A 23,522-nucleotide genomic window follows, 5' to 3' on the forward strand; every position below is an offset into this window, starting at 1 on the left:
ATTGTGGAGTGATAACCGTCAAGGGGTCACCTGATTCGGTATTTGAAGTACAATACTGAATTGATTGATTTTGGCAGCAGAGTGAATCGCGCCCCCAAGTGGATGCAGCAGCGAGGACGCGCTGTGCGCAATTGGAGCGGAGCTCCTCGCTTCCTCTGCCGAAACTCGCCTTATTGTCTCATGTTGAGTGAGATATCTTATCATTTTTACGATCAATGTTTTCTGGGGTGCTAACAAGAGCTTAAGTTTCGCGCCCATTCAACTAAACACTGCTTCTCCGGCAACTGGCCACAAAGTGAAGCGAGGCGCCTCCTCCCTCCGCGACTGTGGTGGAATCATATTCGCTCGATTGGCACGACGTTTCTTTTTTCAGGATTTGTGAGTTGAAACATTACATCTTCTTTAAGGTATGTCTAACTTATTTTCTCTCAAGCGCGTTGAACGTTTCACCATTACTGAGACGCACGGTAACAGTGGATTTTGCGGCTGGAACACAATGTTTACGCAGTTAGGTAACGAGGAAACCAGAGGCGACACAGTAACTTAAAAACAGCCTAATATATTCAACTTTTTTTTATTGTAGTTATCTGTTTTAAGAGCGCAGATGGCTTAAGATGAGAAGCTTCATGCACGTCGTTGCTCATGGATGTGTGGATTCGTGGAAAAAGCTTTTTACCTTTGTAAATATGAACCATATCCACTGCTGGCATATTTTATTACTATGTAAATAGGCTTACATTTTATGACCTGTCCAGGAAAATAAGAATTAGGTGGAATATGTTAGAGTGGCCTGCAGAAAGCGTGAACAAAAAAGATCATTAACTCTACCCCTGGCTTTTGGGAAATGATCAGTGGTTGAAGTACGAAATTTGTATCCAAGCTTTATCCACAAGGGCATAGTATACAGATGAGTAAAATATACTGCTCACAAAAAGTTAGGGATACCTGGCTGTCAGGTGAAAATTTATGGAAAATGTAAAAAGTTCACGCTAAGTGATATCATATCATCAAACTAGAACATTTAAGTAGATGGATGTACTGGTGATGTCCTCATGTCAAAAAACTAATTGAAACAAAAGTTAACAATGGTGGGTACACCACAACAACAAATTTCAATGTCTCAATAACTCATCAGGTGCCCTTCAGCATCAATTACAGTTTGACAACTGATCCCACAGGTTTTCAATAGGATTCAGGTCTGGACAAAGTGCAGGTCATTCCATTTTAGGTAAACCAGTCTCCAACAGCCGTTCCTTGATGATGCAGACTTGATGAGCTGGAGCATTGTCGTTCCATGAAGATGAAATTAGGCCCGTGTTGTTGATGCAGGGGCACAGTCATTGGATTAATAATGTTATTCGCATAGTATGGTCTTGTCACAAAGTGTAGGGCAGTCCTGTATCGACTGGACACACCTGCCCACACTGTAATACCCCCACCACCAAAAGCTCATCTGGTGATAACAGTGGGTAATGCGTAACGCTCTTCTTGACGTCTCCAACATCATTGGCGGACATAATTTCCACTCGTGAATCGACTTTCATCAGAGAACAGCACTTAGGCCCACTGATTCCTCCTCCAGCGTGAATCCTCCCTTGCCCATGCAAGATGATGACGCCTGTGCCTGGCGGTGTGGCCAGACACCCTTTCAGGTTGTCTAGCACGTAGACCACACTGATGTAAACGGTTTTGAATGGTCTGACGTGACACTTGGGTGCCTCTCATCTCCCTTAAACGTGCATAGAATTGAGTCTGAAAACGTCCTGTTTGAAGCATGACAATGGCAAGGTACAGTTGATAGATTTTTAGGTGTCATATTGGTCTCATGATGTCAAAATGTGAACAGCATGATGAGGACGACTGTTTAAACACCAGCTCTAATTGAATCTAGACATTTATTGGTCGACTCAAGGATCAAACGCCTGTTGTGTACAGTATTTTGCCGTGAAGCTCCTCATTGGAGGACAGCAACTTGTACTGAAACATTGAGCAGTTGGACATGTGCATTCAAAAGCTTAGAGAACGTCATGTTACGTTCACCTGTAAAGGTTCTAATGCATTTTAGTCTCATTCTGAAATTTCAGCCAAAAGCCAAATATCCCTAACTTTTTGTGAGTATAGATATTCTAAACATATTTATCTTGACATTATTTGAGCATCTCAGCACCAGTGAAAATGCGTTATCTTCTGCACATCTCCATTGTGAGACGAATAAAGTTTTCTTATTTTATCTTATATAACTTCTCACGTTGCCTATATGTCATCCTTATTAGACATTTGATCTGTGATGACATGTCCCAAATATTTAGTTTTACCAAATCAATGAGAAGAAAAACTTTAATCATCATCATCATCATCATCATCAACATCATCATCATCATAATGTCAATTTTCAAGACTTTAAATACTACTGTAAATATTGAAGTGATCCAAGTATAAATGTAATGTAGTGGACAGATAAATGTTAATCCAGGGTGCTACACGCGCACACACGCACACACACACACACACACACACACACGCACACGCACACGCACACACACACACACACACACACACACACACACACACACACAGCCCTGCATGCGACCATTGTATGCTTCAGAACAAGGCCAGGGCGAGCTGGCACTAGAATTTGGACCAGTGAGGCAAACTACGTGACGAGTTGGATGATCACAGAGTTTCCCTACGTGCTCCCAGGCTCATCACTGATTGCACTCTTTGCTGAACAAATGAGAAAAAAAAATGGATGAGCTACGCTACTTTAATTACACAATTGCACACACACACACGCACACACAAACACACACACACACGCACAAACTCACGCAAGAACACATGCATGAACAAACATAACACAGATATAAATATTAAAATAACATCAGATGTGTTTCAGCTGCTCTGAAGTGGGTCCAAATGTCAAATCTTAAGTCTTGGTCAAACTGTCATAGTTTGTATGAAGACACTGACTGATGTTTTTTTTTTTTTGTTTTGTTTTTTTTACAGGCTCTCAAGGTGTGGGCTGATGACTGAGATGTTTTTCTCCTGAACTCCCATCCTGATAAAGGCTTACACCACTGACACGATACCATGGCATCTAATATAATTGTGCGTATTGTTTCATAGCGTCTCAGTCAATTCGATAAGATAACTTATAGCACTGAGTGGGAACCGATCCCACGCTGCCCACACAAGTCCGGCGAGTGTATCACTACATAATCACCGACACACCGTGCCACCCCTAATGCTATGTTATGTTCCTCTTCTCTCTAATTGTCATTCTAAATGTCAGTTCTTGACGCCAGACCATATTTTAGAAATAAATCTTAATGACCTGTAAAGGCAACTTTTTAATCAAAGAAAAGTGAATTAAGTCATCAATTATTTTTCATTCATCATATTCACTTTATCTGGGGTTGGATCATGGGGGCAGCAGCCGAAGGAGAGAAGCCCATACTGTGTTATTTTTATATTAGTCATTTCCTTTGTTTTATGCTACTACTGGAAGCGGAAACACAGAAAGGCAGTAAATATCAACCTGATTTACAAACTTTTTGTAAATCACTCCTTTTCCCGAAGATTTTCCACTCGTCAAAGGTGATGACGTTAAAACGACAATGATGCTGTATTTCAGGTGGAACAACAATTTTCCCACAAGTTCACAGTGACAGTCGTTCGAGCCGAGAGCGTCACGAAGGGAGCACTTGGGGACTTGTGTGAGTATGCTGTCTGTTTACATGAAATAACACTCATTCTGCAACTTATTCAGATACAGTAGATACAGTACCTAGTACATTTTGGAGCAGCCGTCATAAAAACAAGAAGAGACTATCGAGCACCATGATGTGCTGTGATGAAGTCTTTGGTTAAATATTTTGCACATGCTGGAGTATTAATACGACATAAACATAACAAACGATAAAAAAAAACACCATTGCTGTTAATTTACACCAGCTGTGGCATCAACCTTTGGGGGTGTTGTACATCTTTTTTTGTAGAAGCTGTTCAACCAAGACAAAGTAAATCAAAGAAAAAAAAACAAACTAACAAAAAAAAACAGCTGATTCTTTTTTTTTTCTTTTTTTTTGTCTGCAGTGGACACACCAGACCCATATGTGGAGCTGTTCATCCCGACAGCCCCAGAAAGCAGGAAGAAGACCAAACACATAGACAACGACATCAATCCAAAATGGGATGAGACGTTTCACTTCATATTAGACCCCAACCTGCAGAACATCCTTGAGGTTTGGTTTTGTCTTGTTTTATCTCAAACAACTTTGTTGGTGGGAGATAATAGGATGAAGATCAACACGATTGTAACAACTGTTCAAAAAAAAAAAGGGAACACTTGGAGTTACATTTTGCTGTTTGTGTTCTCTTTATTTGTTTTTTTTCAGTATATATATATTATAAACATACACATGATAAACCTCAGGGTGTAAACTATGGGAGCCTTAACCCATCCCAATATAACTTATCGGTCATTGAACTGCGTACTGTTGATTTTACTCAGGTTACATTAATGGATGCCAATTATGTGATGGATGAAACCCTCGGGACTGCTTCTTTTGATATCTCCAACCTCAAAGTGGGCCACAGGCAGAAGGAGACCTTTCTCATTGGCAAAGTGAGCCACAGCGCATCACACTGACACGTTGAGCTTCTCTGCAAGCATTGTTTCATTGCCATTTAAACAAAACTTGCAATCGAAATTGCATGTCTTGAGTGCCCCTTGTCATTTTTCTGATAGGCAACCAAGGTCTACTTAGAGCTGTTCCTGGAGATATGGTACGTCATTCTTTCTTCTTTCTACCCACAATCTTGCTGCTGTAGACTGTAAATTTCCCCAGTGTGGGACAAATAAAGGATATCTTATCTTATCTTATCTTATCTTATCTTATTTAGCATAAACCTCAGTTGTATTCATTGTAGTTATCATCGTAGTTAGCCGTTATTGGAAAGGTGAATGAATAAAGAGGTTCACCTCACCACAACATCCTCTTTAGTTTGAGTAAAATCAACGTCTCTGTGCCTCCAGCACCAAGTTGGATCTACGGTTCAGCCTGGCCCTGTGTGACAATGAGAAACAGTTCCGACAGACGCGCAGAGAAAGGGTGATGCTGGGCATCAAGAAGCTACTAGACATGGAGAAGCCCCGATTCCTTCCCAGCTCACCGGAAGAGGTGGGCATGAGTGTGGGATGTCTTAAGATAAATACTACGAGTCTCTCCAAGGGAACATCGGTGTGCATGAGATTTCCACATACAGTTTGATACCTGTGTGTGGTGTGATGCAGTGACAGAAAGAGTATTTTTGTTTCTTTGGCTCATTGTAGTGATCGTAGCAGCACTTTCAAGGAGTAGCATTTACTCTGGCAAGAATGAGGCAGTAGATAGTCATGAATTCCCTTTAGTCTGAAGCCACGGTGTGCGGTTAGCAGGTAGATAATGTGAGAGAAATAATGATGTCATTAAAACACAACCTACATTCAATCAAAATATAAAAACCAAGCCTAACTCAGTAACACAATCGTAAGTGAGACAGATGGTGATTTAATTTGGCGGGACAATAACATTTTTAGACCCAGGGGATGCAAATATTAGTTTCATCTAGGACTAAAAAAAACGCAAAATTGCTGTATTTGGATTTTACATTTTCTTTTCAGATTTTTGCCAAAATGTAACGTTTCCTTACATGCTCGGCCCTCACAGAAACGTTAAAATCACTTGTGTAAATAATGTGTAAGACTGTTAATAAACATACAAACGGCGATCTAAACATCCTCTGCGGAAAATATATGTCTTAGTACTTACTAGACCAAATTCAGAGCGGCCGTCAATCTTTTTGTTGTGCAAACGCTCTAGCACTATGTCATAACAACATAAAAACGATATCATATGTATTTTTAAAAATGTACACTAAATGAGTGTGAAGTTGCACGGAGGCTGCTGCATGCCCTTGCTCGATTTAGAATGTGCCCGTTCCATCACAATTTGCACCGCTAGAATAACATTTACCAAGCCATGCATCACCATTTTGCAGATTAAATTCATTTACATAATGCACCAAAATTAAATCCAATCCCAGTTTATTAATTGCTGATTCTCAGATCAAAACCCTGCAGAAAGTGTTAAACATTCTCTTCCCGTTCCTTGTACAAAGTTTCTTTTTTTTTTTTTTCACTCGTGCGTATTTTATGTGATGCCCTTGAGGGTGCTTGTAATCTGCAGCTAGGCCTTGTCATGTTGACCATGTACAGGAAGTTCTTGAGGAATGAGATAACCAGCCACTGTCTTCAGTTTTAACACGTCAGAATGTGACATCTTTTTACAGTTTCCCAGAATACTCCCTGAATTTTCAAACATCTGCCAATGACATAAACGCACACCGACACAAGAAGCAACAATACACCATTGGGAAATAGTGAAAGATATCTGAAGAAACTTCAACAATCACTGGTCAACACATTTTTACATTTTTTTAATCAGAGATGCACGTCAACGATTTTGAATGATTTTTTTGTGAAGATTCCAAATCAGGTTTTCATAATAATAATAAAAATAATAATTATAATTACCTGTATAATAATTATAATAATATCAGTAGTAGACATCTATGATTAGGATTTGTAGTAGAGGCTGAGACGGGAAGATATAAGACTCAAGGATGAGAGAGTGTGAGGCTAATATGACTGACAAAACTGATGACGCTCTCATTTGTGCGAGACAGGTACCAGTCATTGCTATCTCAGGTTCTGGAGGTGGCTTTCGTGCCATGGTTGGCTACTCTGGTGTGATGAAGGCCCTGTTTGAGTCTGGAGTTCTAGATTGTACCACCTATATTGCTGGTCTCTCCGGATCCACCTGGTAAGTAGTCCCAAGAGCAACCTCACTTCATGTAAACTGTTATTCATTTTTAATAAGATCAATTTGGGGGAATTAGTAATCAAATACTTGCCCTTGGAAATTCTCCTTTTTTATCACCAAGATTGAAATGCCCTACACCTTAGTGTGATGTCACTGGTATAATTGAACATAAAATTTGTTAGAGTCAATAAATGTGTGTAGTATACTATAAAGTGGAAGTATTTACTTATATTTTATATATGCTCACTGTTGGGAGAATCCCCACGCCTCCAAAATGACAACTTCTGAGGAAAAAAAAAATGCCATCTTGTTTGAGTTTCCATAAACTGCTTTGTTCAAATTGGCGCTCATTCCAAGCTTCACTCATGTCAAGTTATCTGTATATACTGTACCATTGCATGCTCATATCAAAACAAAAGCACCCCAAAGTTATTTTCAATTGCAAAGTTAATATCTTTTTTAAAATCTCAGTGTCATTATTTTCAATGGCACGTACCTGGTGCTGTGCTGGCTGCTGCGTTCTGTGTTGACAGCCGTGTTTAAAAAAAAGCAAATGCTTGTGTTATGTCATCTTTCCAAGCTCCTTTTTCAAAGCCATGAATGATACAACAGATACAACAGTGAGTTTACAAAACCTCTTTATATAGGCAGAAATTAATCTGCACAAACTCACCTTGTAATGTCTGATGCCGCTTGTGCCCAACAAAGGCGCACTCTGAGCGGCCAATCATCGCTGTTTCTTGGTGCTAAACATATTTGGAATATTGCATTCCATTCACTGCAGTGATGGATTTTAACAATACAAGTCTACTCAAAAGTATGTCTTTTGTAACGATCATCTGTTCCATTTAAATAAATGGCTCTCAGCTCAATCCACTCTGTTTGGGTGTCTAGGTACATGTCTTCACTCTACTCGCACCCTGAGTTTCCAAACAAGGGGCCGAAAGAGATAAACCAGGAACTAATGAACAGAGTCCGCAGTAATCCATTGAGGCTTTTGCTGCCGCAACACGTAACCAACTACATCCAAGCTTTGTGGACCAAGAAAGCCTCTGGACAGCCAGTTACTTTCACCGATATCTTTGGTATGCTCATCGGGGAAACACTCATACCCGCGGTAAGAGTTGCACGAAACATGTTTGATTTCATTTTCATATTTTCGCCTGCAGTATATAATGGACTCCCACTATATCCGTCAATGTTTTTCTTCTCCTTAGAGGATGGACATCAAGTTAAGTGACATTCAGGAAAAAATAAACCAGGCACAATGTCCTCTTCCTCTCTTCACCTGTCTACATGTCAAGCCAGATGTTTCTGAGCTCATGTTTGCAGGTACATTATCGCGTTTTATCTGAGTATCTACATATACGTTCATGAACTATTCTTTGTGCATAATAAATACATGAAATTCTTCAGGACAGAGTTCACAAAACATCTTTGGAGGACTTTCCCACTGTCTGGCATCATTATTTGGACCTAGCAGATTAAAGTCATTAACTGATTTGTCTTGTTGTCAGTGTATGCTCCAGATCGTCTGCTCTTGTATCCCATTATCAAACTTCAAACAATTTTCTTCTAAAGCGTGACTAGCACACATTCTTTAGTTTGTCTCGACTCTTCCTCTGACACAAAATCTTGGCTTAGGAAAATACCTCGGTGTCAAAGGATGGCTTAAGTATTAGCAATTTTCAACATCAATAATTAGTATAATAATTGTGTCAGTGAATGTTTGCGTGCATTTGTGTGCCTATTTTTAGTCACATGCCTGGAGTGCTTGTTGCCGTTTCATCTACTGTATGCCATACAAGCCCGAACAAATACAGTTTGTCATAATGACGAGCGGTGTTGTAAGCCTCAGTTAACTTTCATGTGACCTGTATGGGATAACCCTTTTTGGTTAGCCCCGAGGCCCATATCAACCTCCTACTTGTTGTAAAGAGCCTACCATTAAGCCTTCCCATGGCAAACAGTGCCATTACCCACTATTATGGAGGAAATTAACAACATCCTTAATTTCAAACATTTATCCGATTGAGTTTCATGGGTGAGCTAGATCTTGGGCAAGAGGGAAGCTACACCCTAGACTGGTTGCCTGTTGGTCACTATGCACATATACAGCAGAAAAACCCCCCAGGTACATTTACAGTCACACCTACAGACAATTCAAAGTCTTCAGTTTCAATGACATGGTTTTTGGAATGTGGGAGGACACCGGAGTACAAAAGCCTTTTGATACCGGTACTTCTTCAGGTTGCCCCCACATTCCACAAACATGCGTAATAGGTTCATTGAAGGCTTTTTCTCGATGTGCTCTCTGATTGACTGGCAGCCAATCAGGGAGAATTATGCCGAAGAACATTGTCTTGACTCGAACCAGCCAATTTCAATCATTCTGTAAGGTTGTGGTTTCACCAATCAGGGTCCAATCCAGGTGACACCTCATTTTAACACTGTATCAGTGTTACATCCTGGACTGCACACAGTATTTTATTACTGAATGGCGTTAATGTGACATTGTGTTTTCAACACTGTCCTCAAACTTAAAACACTGGCTGATTTGCAGTGTATAACCCTTGGTCTTACTCTGAAATTTCACTTGCAGACTGGGTGGAGTTCAGCCCTTATGAAATTGGAATGGCAAAGTATGGCACCTTCATGACACCTGACTTGTTTGGAAGCAAGTTCTTTATGGGAACAGTTGTCAAGAAATGTGAAGAAAACCCTCTTCACTTTCTAATGGGTGAGAAAAGAGTGACTGAGATGAATTCACTTTTGTCTATTGCTCTGCTCATTACAATCCCAATTAAAAGTAAGTCAATTGAATTTTCGTTTTAATCTGTTTGGGCTATGGCAGGTGTGTGGGGCAGCGCCTTCTCCATTCTTTTCAACAGGGTGATTGGGGTCAAAGACACAGCTGGAGGCTCCACTATGGAGGAGGAGTTAGGTAAGCACTTACCCCTGTGTCGGTGGTGCTGATGGCCATCATCCGCACAGGTTTCTTCTCAGTACTTACATTTCTGTCTGTCTGTCTGTCGATTTATCTTTCTATCTATCTATCTAAATCTCCACTCGCCATTCGTTTTTACTACAGCAAGTGGCATTCAAATCGATTTGCATCCTGAAATTTCCCTCCCCCCTCTAAAATATCTGAATAAATAAAATACGCATCACAGTCCATCTGATGAAAAGTCCAATATGATTAAAATGGTAAATGCAGTGCACTTATATATCAGTACTGTACATCATACAGTGGGTGCCCAAAGAGCTTCACAAAGCCTCACTCACATTCAGCAAACTTAATCTATTGTAATCTAATGCCAAAAAGTTTTACTTTAAAGTTTTAAATGGCTTACTTTAACCAGGATTATGCTGCGCTTTGTGGCCAAGACGAGACTCAGAGTCAGTTATTACCCCTACGAAATAAAATCCTCCACACATACGGACATCTGCGGCATTGTATAGCTGTGGAGACGTTTGTCAGGGGCAAACAGCTTTTTTTTTTTTTTTGCCATGTGTGATAAAATGAGATAGAGGCGAACGACAGAGGTTTGAAATACTGCCGAGATGGGCTTCTGTGACTATGGTGTTGAGCAGTTTATTTAAAGATCATTAACTGGCTAACTTACTATTCACATTCATGCGCATCTACTTACGGGCAGCCACTTCCAGTTTAACAGCTTGATGAACTCGCTTGCCTGAAACACGACGCATGGGCACTCCCCACAGAGCTACATCATACACCAGGGGTATCAAATTCATATCAGTCGCAGGCCACTTTTGAGTTATGTCTTCCCTCTGAGGGCCGTTACAACAGTGAAACCGAATAACTGTTTAATCATCTCATTGTATTATTACTTGTACACAACAAATTTTGAAATCAATCACTTTTTTTTTTTTCAATTATTGTTCAAGTGCGTGGAAACAGGTCACAAAATTATTGCAAACTGGCAAGATTTTAGTAAGGGTCAGGGAAGTTGACACACATGATTTGCTTTCACGGGCCACATAACATGATCTGGCCTCCGGGCCTTGAGTTTGACACCTGTGTCATGCACATTGAGCTGTCTTGAAGGGACAGTATGCAAAACAGTATTTATGCCAAGATTTCATTCTCTCTTCCTCCTCCCCTCCAAATTTTGCTGCTGTAGATTGCGAATTTCTCCATTGTGAGACAATTAAGGTTTTCTTATCTTATCTAATCTTATTTTAAACTAAATTCATCGGACTTCCGTGTATGCCATGTGCATTCAGCTCCCACTCAGTGATGCTGTGAATGTGACTGCGAATGGTTGTCTGTGTGCTCTGTGATTGACTGGGGACTAATCCAGGGTGTAGTCTGCCTGTCACCCAAAGTCATCTTGGATAGGCTCCAGCTTCCCATTACCCCGAACTTGTTTTTTTTAGCCATTCAGAGCTGGATTTCCTGGTATGTACGCTTGAGCTTGAGGGCACAAACTGATGGTCGGCAGCCCTACACATCACACTGCCCCACGTGTTTCATTGTTGGAATCATGTTTTGTTGTCTTTTTATTAATTGGGAGTGTTATTTTCAATTGAATGTATCAGGCTGCACACTTTTTGCCTTACTTGTCCATTGAATATTTCTCACAAAAGTCTTGGATGCCGTCAAGACATTTCTTGGAATGTTTGAGACAAGCCGTTGTGTTCTTTTTTTTTTTTTGCCAGCAGTGATTTTTTTTTACCTTGAAATGGCCCCATTTTTGCACAGTGTCTTTGAGTCATGACCGCTGAACTCAACTGAGGCTGGTGAACCCTGTGATTCTTTTCCTGTCATTCGGCTTTTGTGACCCCCTGGATTGTCATAGCTCTCTTGGAGTAATTTGGGTTGGCTGAACGCGACTGGAAAGGTTCACCACTGTTCAGTTTTCCCCATTTGTGGATAAATGCTCTGACCATGGATTGCTGAACTGTAAAAGCCATGGAAATGGCTTCCTAAACTTTTCCAGACTCATAGATTTCAGTCACTTGGTTTTTGTGACTTTCTTTTGATCGTGGCTGATATTCTTCTTTTTGAGACTCTGTAGCACACTTCAGTTAGTCCAACAAGTACTAATGTATTTCATTGATTTTTTTATTTTTTTTATTTTTTTTGATTCAACAAATGTAACACAGGGCTTAGCAAAGCATTGTTGAGACACATTTTCACATACTGTACTACTCTAAAGGTTTCACAGAGTTGGTGTTATTTTTTCAAATTAATGACCAATCCTAAAGTGATGACAATGGCATTTTCTCTTTGATGGGGCAATCTAAATGGTTGAACAAATGTGACGTTTTTGGAGTGTCCTGAAAACTCATGATTTTGGAGGTACAAGGATCCCGCCCAATGCCAGCAATATGCAAAATGCATATCCCCTGTGGCAGGATGCTTTTAAGCAAACACAAAGATAATATTGCTCAAATAAAGTCTGTGGGCTCAAATATTGCATTACACTGGAATGCCAGTCAATTTCGTTGACAAATTTCATCTGAATGAATTACTCAATTTAAATTTGTAACTACATTGTCTAAGTTTTGTTGTCTCATGTTACGATTCGCACACCTGCTGTTGCCCTTGTTTGTGTTTGTGTGTATAGTGGGAGTCAATGCCAGTTGTTCCCATAACAGTTAGTAGGTATCGTCTTCCAGGGAATTTCCTGATGTTTTTTTTTCGGTCGAATGCATTTGTTAAGGATGACATTTGCATGTACAGACACAACACATTGATTGTTCCAAACGTGGAACCTCCTCCACCCTGTTACAAATGCATTTGTTTTTGGCTTGTATTATGTTTCTGCTTTGGTCGATTTTGGGTGTGACAAAGAATTGTCCGAGAAATGCCAATTCCTGTGGGCACAGTGTTGATGTGATGAACAATAAGGACCCGATTTACTAAAGATTTGCATGTGCGAGCTTTATGCTCACACAAACAAATATGAAACTGAACTATGCACCCGGGAAGTCGTCTGCTCTCAAATTGCTGCACAGCTCATTATGTGGATTGTTGCAGGGATATATGCAAGCATGCGCAATGTGATTTATCAAACCTCAAAAGTTGCCATGACTGATTTTGGATCTTTACTTCTGAAAGTGGCATTTCAGGTGCAAACCGAATCCCTGTGAATGACCATGACAAGGAGGTTCAGGCAAAATAGGCAGCAGCAGGTTAACATTTTTGAGGTGTCAGAAACAAAGATTGTCACGACGTATCATTTACTTGTATTCAGCAATACAGTTTTGGAGCTTCTGAATGATCTAAAAGCTGATTTGGAGCCAGTCACAAGAAGGACTCATGCTTTATTTGCCATGACAAAACTCCCTACAATTCTGCATTTCCTTGCGTGTTGGCCTTTTCCACACACTTTTCACTCTTCAATTGGTGATGGCCTCTCCCACAGGAGTTTCTCAGGTTTGCTGTTCCCAGTTTGAAAAGCTATGCTACTCAGGTTGGACATAGACAGCCGATTGCCATGCACTACAATCAAGCTAAACATTGCTTTTATGAGATAACCGTCTTCCCCAACATGGTCAGAGTGCTTGATTTCTTTTCAGCACAAGAGCGTTTGCTTGCCTCTTCTACTAACACTTCCAATTCCAATAATTCCAACTTCATTTTGCGCCTTTACTGCTCCACAATGTTGTTGGCTCTTCCAAATGCTTCATATGTTGTTTTACAGAACAGATTAAACCACAGCACATCGTTGGAGAGGACAGCATGGACAACGAGGATGAACCCCACAAAGGTCAGCTACAACTTGTGATGCTGTGTTTTGAACCATTGAACAGAGTCTGTTAACTTATTAAGACGTACACAGTCTAACTAGCCAAGTGGAAATCCCAACCATGTGTTTTTCATATCTGCGGGAAACTTTCCATTTGCATGTATTAGAAGCAAAAGCCAAAGTCCAGTGGAGCAACATTGTTCCCTCTCTTATGACGTGTTCATGATGTGACATGGTAAAAATGTTGAGTGAATAATGAATAGGGGAAGGGAAATGAGAAAGAAAAGTACAGCCTGTGCTCCAAAAGTAATGACAGTATCTCTAACCGAACTGGGATTTTGGAAAAACATTTGGAGTACTCCATTCGCTTCATTTGTTTACACAACTCACGATAAAAGGTTTTGAAAAGCCAATAAAAGCACATTTGCCCTTCTTTTTAGATAATGGTCGGATTTAGTTGAAAATAATGACAACCTTAACAAATTCCTAGATTACTTTTTTATCAGCTATCGGGACAGAAAATTACTTCCCATTGCTGCACGGTGGAGACTCAAATGTTTCCTGCTTTTTTTTTTCAAACTTGAAGCCGGAGGGTGGGGGAAATAAGTAAAAAGAAATACGCAAAACTTAAAAGAACATGAATAAATTTACTGATGTAAAACATTTGTCAGTGCATTTCCAAGTATATCTGCTCTGGATGTGCTAACGAAATTGACTGTTGAAAACATAATGGTGTTCAGGTGGCTCCGAGAATCAAGAGGCAGAGGAGGAGTATCATCGAACCGCTCAAGCCAGCTGGGTTCAAAGGATGTTCACGTCGCTCTTCAGTGACTCGGCCTTGTTCAACACCAGAGAGGGTCGCGCCGGGAAGGTTGACCAAAATCAAAATATGATCGTCATTAGGCCCGTCTACCAATTGAAATGTCACCTTCTCTTTGCTTCACTTTTTTGCCCAGGTGCATAACTTCATGTTGGGTCTGAACCTGAACACCAGCATCCCTTTCTCTCCGATCAGTGGGTTTGTCTGCAATGCACCTACACCAGACGAAGAGGTGGACGCTGTCACAGGTAAGCAATGTTTGTTTTGTTTAAAATCCCAGACAGCTGCAAGCTGTGGTTCATCTTATTCCTAAAACCCGATGAAGCCACATTGGAAATCATGATTTTTGTTTGTTTCTTATCTTCATTGACTATAATCTATACAGTCAAATTATTAGGACACAAACCTATTTTTTTTCAGTGTACTGTAGTATAGTATTGAGGCAGTGAAATAGTGGCTAGCATGTCTTCTCACAGTAGTTCAAATCTCCCCTCAGGCCTTCCTGTGTAAGGTTTACAGTCCAGGGTGTACTCCGTCTCTCATGTTTCTTAACTCATTCAGTACCAGCCAATTCTAGACCCCATTTTTCTTTTTTTTTTTGTTTTTTTTACCCTAAGTCTTGGAAAAATTGAAAAAAAAATAAGTACCTGGGGTTGAACGTGTGGAGTGTGAAAAGACATATAAATGTGTCTTTGGGAGTGAATGAGTTAATAATAATTAATGGATGATTTCTCATAATAGTTTGGAAACATGAATAACATTCTGCAGCACTTTATTTCTCTAAATTTTGCCAGTGTTAACAGTTTCAAATGCTTTCAAATTCATCATGTCCCATCACTGGTGAGCTCTTTTTTGAACATGCAAGCAGATTACTCATGTGGTCCTTGGCCCTTTGATGTTTTTACCATGTTTAAAAAACAGAAGTTCAAGAATATCAATGAGGCCTTTGCAACTATCATTTTTACAATGGAAAATGTTAAATCAGTTCGGAGCTAAAGACTTCAATGCAAGAACCAGGGACAGAAGAGAGAACTGTGTGGCTTCACTTTTCAACAACATTAATGACATCCTAGTCAAGTTGCCATGTTGTTTATTAAGTGTTTGACATTCCTATACAAGGCATTTATTCAAGTGTTCTTTGCATTAATTGTACCTTCTTAGACCCGGATGAGTTTGATCGTATCTATGAGCCTTTGGATGTGAAAAGTAAGAAGATCCATGTGGTGGACAGCGGACTGACCTACAATCTTCCCTACCCTCTCATCCTGCGGCCCCAACGTGGTGTCGACCTCATCATTTCCTTTGATTTCTCTGCACGACCTAGTGACTCCAGCCCGCCGTTTAAGGTCTGACTCCACCAAAATGTTCATATTAAGGGTGTAACGGTACATTCAGATGTATGAGTTCCCACCCGCAACATACAGGATAAGCATTTTGTGCTCCAGTGAATCGCTATTGTACCTCATAAACAAATATTGAACAGCTCAGCTGCTTGATTGCGCACATCATGGGTAGTGTTATATGTAGGTACGTGACAACAAAGTTAAAATCTTTTTTTTCCAGTAAGACCAATGTCACTGGAAAGATCTGCAATCCAGGGACAAAAAGGTGTTCAAATGTTTTCAATGTATTCAGAATTAAAGACGTCATTTTAAAGACTTCAGAAAGCAGGCAAAAATGGAGGTAACTTTCTCCATTGTTACAATGGAATGGCCTGAGTGTCAATGCGGAACGGTTTATGGACCAGTAAGAGCAATGGGAAGCATTTTGAGTTGAGACAAGCACAGGGAACGGTTTCGTGTGCCACAAAAAACATTTCTGCAGTGCGACCCCCGTCTGCCTGTTGTTATTTTGTGACTACCGGAGATTCCCACACCATTGCTGGCAATGAACAGCTGGCTTATCCCAGTGGAATGCTCCCATGCGTCTCCCTTCATTTAAGGTTGGGCAACACAAAACGGTCAAAGAGTGTGTGTAAACATCGAAATACTGTATGAAAATCATAAAATTTAAAATGAGGCGACAGAGGATATTCCACTGTACTTCATATCTAAAAACAGACACGGTAAGCACATTTTTAACATAATTTTCCTGAGAGGAGTGGGAAAAAAAATCTGCGCTACGTGATCACATGAAAATGGCCTCACAAAAAATGGCAAGAAAAAAATTTGTTGTCACGTATATACGATATGCCTTTGGCAGTATATCACGCTAGCAGTTGCAGAATTTGTTATGTTATATCATTACTAAAGTATATATTTTTTGGGGAGGCATACCATTATACCCCTAATTAACACACAATACCACTTTTTTTTTTTACATTTATTTTGTGCATGCAAATATTTCATGTTTTCTTTTTCTTCTTTCTTCCCTCCAATTTTGCTGCTGTAAATTGCGAACTTCTCCATTGTGAGACAAATAAAGGTTTTCTTGTTGTTATTCTTATTCTTACTCATCAATTTTAAATGTACACCCCAGGAGCTCCTGCTGGCTGAAAAGTGGGCTCGAATGAACAAGCTTCCATTCCCGAAAATCGATCCAAAAGTCTTCGACCGAGAAGGCCTCAAGGAATGCTACGTGTTCAAACCCAAAAAAGGCGAAAAGCACTGCCCAACTGTCATCCACTTTGTCCTGGTGAATATCAACTTCAGGAAGTTCAAAGCACCTGGTAAGAGCATACATTTGGCGGGTTTTCCACAGGATATGTGCAAGGAAAAAAAAACATTCTAACTGCACGCCTTTATGCCATGTTACCGTAATGGCACATGAGGCATGGCTTCCTTGAAGTTACGCGATAATTCTAGGGGACAGATAATTATTTCTCGCTAGTTGTGCCCGATTGCTCACTATTTCAATATGTTTGCTCAGGGTCGCCGCGGTTATCAATGGAAATAACGTGTCTTTAAACCCACATACATTTTGCTGTCTGGAATTGCCTGTGCACACAGGCAGGAACCGCAGCTGTTTGTGAGAAGGAGGGTTCCTTGAGGAGCCAGGTGCCGGTAGGGAATCTGTCAGTGCAGGGGGAGAGTTATGTGTAAACACGCCATTTATCATTTTACATCCTCACAAAGACATCCTAACACCTCATCTTCGTCTCATCGCTTCTCTAGTGCCTCTTTATGTTCAGTCAGCCATGTGCCCACATACTTCCGCAGTCTGTTTATGGAGGTTATGTAAGGTTTTTTTTTTTTTTTTTTTTTTTTTTTTAAGTTATGTAAGGTTTTTTTTTTTTTTTTTTTTTAACCAACGGCATATTCCATAAAAGGACTTCCAGTTTGTAGAGTCGCACCCTATCCAGACTGAATGCTGAATCAGTTTCCGATTGGTTACTTCAATTTTCCCAACTGCAATTTTTTTCCTGCATCTTACTTTTAGTCTGAGAATTTTCTTCAAAAAAGTCGCCGATGTGTCATGCGTAAATTTATTTGACACATGGATGTATGTTAGGCAGCAATTGTTAGTGAATGGGTTTACATTGTTAACTTTTGTGAAGCTGGTTTAGGATCAATTGCCAGTCACTGCACTTTAAGCTTGACCAGTGTCAAGGCTTAACTGGTGTCCAATAGATCGCTAGGGATGTACAGACAAATAAACATTCGCACTCACGTTCACACCTATGGACCATTCAGTCTCCAAATTAATCTAATGTGTTTGGAAGCTTGAGTACTCGGAGAAAAGCTCGGCAAGTACGGGGAGATTCCAACCGAGAACCTCCGACTACTGTATTCGACAAACACACTAACCACATTCAACTAAACTTATGTCTTTCAAATGTCAAGTTTCGACTCTTGACTTTATGACCAACATACCTACAACAAGTAGCTTAAAATGAGTAAAAGGAGATCTGGATCAACATTTTGGTTTGTTAAAACAACAAAACGAAACATTATCCCTTTAGTGTGTAGCATCATGGCCTAGTTAGCACACAATTTTGAGATTTAGGGATCAAATCTCACATTGATTTTCATCCTGCACTAAGACATCATCCCACATTCCCAAAACATGCTGTTTATGTTAAATAAAGGCTATCAGTTGTCATAACTCCAAATGCGGATATGCATGGTTGTTTTGTTGATATTTGTCCTCCGATTGACTAGCGTGGTGATTCCCAAGCAGTGTGCCCGGGCGCATTATTGTGTTGTGAGGGCTCTAAAACGGTGCCGTGGGAAAATATCAAATTTTCACGCAATTAGTCAGAAAAATATTTAGTTATCTTTGTCCGTCCATCTATGCCAGCAACATATTGATTGCAGAAAGTGTATAATTGACATGTGAATCCTCTCTTTTGTGAAAAGTTTGTTTGGCGGTGTGCCGTTAAATGTTTTGCAGTTAAAATATATGCATTGGCTCAATAAAGGTTGGGAGTCATTGGGCTAGTGGTCATCCTGCGATGTTCCCTGCCTCTCATCCAAAGTTATCTGGAATAGACTCCAGCTTATCTGCAGCTTTAATAAGAATAAGCGCAATCAAAAATGGATTTATGGACATACCCTCAGTTGTCTGTCATTTCATTAAGTATACCTGCACCATCTAGTGCAGGGGTGTCAAACTCAAGTCCTGGAGGGCCGCTGTCCTGCATGTTTTCCAAGTCTCCCTGTTGCAACACACCTGATTCAAATGATCAGATCATCAGCAAGCTCTGCGGAAGCCTGACATTGAACCTGTTCATTTGAATCAGGTGTGTTGCAACAGGGAGACTTGGAAAACATGCAGGACAGCGGCCCTCCAGGACCTGAGTTTGACACCTATGATCTAGTGAGATCTTCTGCAAGAACTTTGTCACAAATTCGGCCGTTACAATACAATCATAATGCTTGGTTCTGATTGCACTCTCAGAAGGGTAAAAATTTAACAATGTCTTCATGATTGCGGCTGCAGACCTGCACTGCATCACATTGAGATTTGTTTCTAATATTTTTGCTCTTCTTATTTAGCGATACAAGAATAAGAAATTATATACATGATGTATTCTAGAATATTTATGTACTTATTTGTTTCACGACATTTCCATTAAAGCATTTTAGTAGTGTGAGTGGCTGGCAACCAGATAGGGGTTTATCCCACCTACTGCTGGTCGACAACTAGGATAGGCTCTGGCATGCCAGCGATCCTCGTGAGGATAAGCGGATTCAAAAATGGATGGATGGATGGATGGATGGATGGATAATAGTGTTGTTGAATTCTGTGATGAGCTCAAAGTTCATCTTTCCTGACGAAGCCATTTTGATTATATGACGGTAGGAGTTCCAAGAGAGACTGAGAAGGAGAAGGAGTTTGCAGACTTTGACATCTTTGATGACCCTGAGTCGCCATTTTCCACATTCAACTTTCAATACTCCAACGAGGCCTACACTCGACTTCACGACCTCATGGAGTTCAACACGCTCAACAACTTGGAGGTCAGTTTGATATTTAACCGGCTTACAAATCTAAATGTTGTTGTCTTTATTTATTTATCTATCTCTTTATTTATTTGTACAAAATGGCTATGCATGGCCTTCCTGAAAGCAGGTGTGGTCACCGGGAATGCTTTGCATTTTTGCATTGTCACTATGCAATTATCATCACATTCACCACAGTATGGTGCAACATAAAACTTTCTACAGTAACTACAAGTTTTATCAAGTCTAGTTGTATCACTGTGAGAGGGCAGCCTGACTTTCTCTGACTGTGAGTGAGTCACTTCCGAGCTGAGTGAGGAGTCAAATGTGACGCAACGACCGTGCAGATCGCTTCCAAATCCCTTGGCACTTCCTAATTTTAAGCAACGTTTGAGATTCACCCTTTTCTAATCCCACACTCCCCCTACAGTTGTGATGTGTACTTGACGTTTAAGCTTCTGTTAGAAGTAAACATTTTGACAACCCTATGCCAAACAGTGATAAAACTTGCTTTTGGAAATGAAAAGCTGACCAAGTGAATAGTGATGCCTCTCTGGCTGCTGCTACTCGACAGATGTGCAATCAAGAAACTGATGCCTGGGACCTATTCTGTTCCAGCCTGTGTGAAGACACTGCAAACATTTCCACGACTGTTCCTTTTATTTAGTGGAGTGAATGCTGCTGTAGTGTCTTAACGTTATTTCGAAAAGAAAACTTGTGGCAAAATGCTCTCAAAAACCAACTATTCTTTTCAAATTGAAATACAGTGATCCCTCGCTATTTCACGGTTCGTTTATCGCGGCTTCAGTGCATTGCGGATTTTTTCAAACATATTCATTTAAAAAAAAAAAAAACTTTAAAAAAAAACTTTTTTTTTCATATACATGTAGTTCAGTACTGTATATGTTGCTCTATGTGACTCGCGGGTACTTCAAAATGTACTTCTACATGCATGTATACCATTAAATTTGGCCTTATAAATATTATCTACATGTACCTATACGGGGATGGGGGGGGTTGCTATTTCGCGGATTTTCGTTTATCGCGGGTGGTTTTGGGCCCCATTAACCGCAATAAACGAGGGATTACTGTATACTTTTTTTTTTTTTAACAAACAAACTCCTGCAGTGCTTCCTCTGTGTCTTATACCAAACTGTCACCATCCTTATGTCGGCCACCTCCTGTTCAGCCAGCAACCTGTTGGTGCACTCAGCTGTGGTCAGATTTCCCAGAGGCATGGAGCTAGTAGGACTCGTATGAGCAATATGTAGTTACAACAATCCCCTTTTGAGCTGTGTGCCTCTGGTGACATGAAGCGGGCATTCCAGTGTGTGTGTTACGTTTGGCTGAGGACCCAGTTGCAGGGAAGAAGGATGTGTTCAAACAAAAACAAGATGTATTTATTTTTCCAAGAGAACAAAACTAAAACATGAAAAAACATGAAATTAACAAAAGTACAAAAATAATAAAAAACACGGGTAAAAGTATCCCAAAATAAACACAACGAAAAAGATATGCCTTGACTGACACACACACAAAAAAAAAAAAGGAAACATAAAACCTTCTGAATGCACTTGATTAACACTGACAAGATTTGTCTACGTTGTATTGTAATGTCTTGAAATGAACATCAGTCATAAGTAGACAAACGACACTCTAGTTGTGCTTTCATTCAATTGCACATCGAAATGCATCAGAAAATCTAGAAAATAGGATACACTGTGGTCAGTTCACTCCACAATGTTTCTATGAAGACTTATATTCCAATTGTGAGTCAGGTCACACAAAGCCTTCATACATTCCTAGGTCGGCATGTCGAGACGATACTATTGCTGAATCTAATCCCACCCCACTTTGCTTCCTGTAGGTGATTAAAGACGCCATCAAAGATCGCATCGTTTCTCGGAAGGAGAATCCTTCGAACGTCACGCTGCCCTTATCCCTCGGTGCGATTCCCAAGAAGAGGCTTCTCAAAAGGAATCTTCATGGCAAACCCTGGAATCACTGCGGAAACAATGACCAATAGCCTGCTGCAAGAAGGAGACTTTGCATTGACCTTTTGATCTCATTTAGAGTATGGCATTTTCTTTTTGGAAAATGAGAATTACTTTTCATGTTGTGTTATGATGTTGATGCTGAATTGGACCTGGAAGGGATTTAGTGTAGAACTATGACGTTTACCGGTCAGAAACACACTGACATTTTTCACTTGGCTTCAGTTGCACATATTGGGAAAACTGTTCCTAGATCAGGAACAGCTGATGTTTGGTTTCCCCCTGGCTGGGACTGAATGTCGACCCTTTCATTCTGTTTGAGCAGCAAGGCATCATATTTTTTTTCTGTGCTTTTTAAGAAACAACTAAGTCACATATGCATCCAACCATCCATTTTCTAATCTGCTTTTCCTCACGAGGGTCGCGGTGTACTGGAGCCTATCCCAGCCGTCTTGGGGCATTAGGCGGGGGACACCCTGAACCAGTTGCCAGCCAATCGCAGGGCACACACAGACGAACAACCATTTGCGCTCAGACTCACACCTAGGGACAATTAGGGTGTTCCATTAACCTGCATGCATCTATGTTTTTGGAACGTGGGAGGAAACCGGAGTACCCGGAGAAAACCCACGCGGGCACGGGAAGAAGATGCAAACTCCACAGAGGAAGGCCAGAATCGAACCGTGTACCTCCGGACTGTGAGGCCAATGTACTAACCAATCGACCAACGTGTCGCTCAAGTCACATAGAATTTTTTTTTTTTTTAAATCTCACTGCCGTCTTATCTTTGAACTGATAACGCGCTTACTTGAGTAAGGTACTTTTGCATCTCGCCGACAATATTTGATCTCAAATTTGACTCTTGAATGCACTGTCAGAACCTTGCGTGTACTGGACTTGTTTGCTGGTTGAACTTCCTTCCATCTTCATCATACCATAACAATACAAAGCATTTTTTAATTTTTTTTTTGCAGCGGAATGACTGGTCTAAACATGTAACCCTGACTGAAATCATGCGAGTGAAGCTTGCAACCATTTGTTTGATGGTAATTTTTAAACACACCGAGTGCTACCCCTCAAACATTTCAATGTTGTTTACTCACCTACAGGGAGGGAGCGGGGAGTGCCTCGTATTTAAGTGTCTATTGTACAAAAACAACAACCGATACCATAGAAACGGTCTCACTGCTTCGCTCTACATTAGGACCAAAGGTGTGTTTATGATCCTGACTGTGTCGTTTCAGGCTACTGTTTCAGATCAGGCCTGTTAGTCTTCCGAGGAACATTTCCTCAACGTGATTGGCTTTGACGCTCCTCAAAGTGAAACTCAGTGTCAGCTGAAGAGAAGGCGAGGTGGCATCATGAAACGGTAGCTCTCATTCAGTGGAATTTTACACACCTACACCTCCAGCAGTGGAAGCCCGGAATCTGACACATGACACGTCCACCTTCAGGGACTCAAAGGTTGCGCACACATTACAGTGGAATTTTACACTGAAATGCTTCTGACCACTGTTGTACTCATTTTACGGCACTCTGCTTTGGAAGATATCCAGGAAACAAAACAACGACAAACATTTTACAGTGTTATTAGTTAAGAGGTCACTTAATGTGCTGTTTTGAAATTGTTTGCTCTAGTTACATTTTGGTCTTAAATCCTCCATGGGAAATGGAGAGGAGTGTCTTACACTGTTTAATGAAAAGTGGATATTCCGGATATTCCCTTTATTTTTTTA

The 23,522-nt window shown here is 40.5% G+C and overlaps 1 protein-coding gene across 1 annotated transcript; it reads left to right on the top strand.

Moving 5' to 3' along the window:
* The first annotated feature begins 90 nt into the window (after positions 1-90).
* Positions 91-22,252, top strand: pla2g4ab (phospholipase A2, group IVAb (cytosolic, calcium-dependent)). The gene is made up of 19 exons (XM_019875398.1): positions 91-407; positions 3,007-3,108; positions 3,635-3,716; positions 4,096-4,244; positions 4,514-4,627; positions 4,751-4,788; positions 5,039-5,183; positions 6,730-6,866; positions 7,761-7,983; positions 8,084-8,198; positions 9,469-9,606; positions 9,721-9,810; positions 13,544-13,609; positions 14,329-14,459; positions 14,545-14,656; positions 15,570-15,754; positions 16,887-17,076; positions 19,653-19,810; positions 21,660-22,252. The coding sequence occupies exons 2-19, from the start codon at positions 3,091-3,093 to the stop codon at positions 21,816-21,818; spliced, it is 2,250 nt and encodes a 749-aa protein (XP_019730957.1). The 5' UTR covers positions 91-407; positions 3,007-3,090; the 3' UTR covers positions 21,819-22,252.
* Positions 22,253-23,522: the final 1,270 nt, after the last annotated feature.

The sequence above is a fragment of the Hippocampus comes genome, unplaced genomic scaffold (genome assembly GCF_001891065.2).
Source record: "Hippocampus comes isolate QL1 unplaced genomic scaffold, H_comes_QL1_v1.1 scaffold132, whole genome shotgun sequence".
NCBI classification, from domain to species: Eukaryota; Metazoa; Chordata; class Actinopteri; order Syngnathiformes; family Syngnathidae; genus Hippocampus; species Hippocampus comes.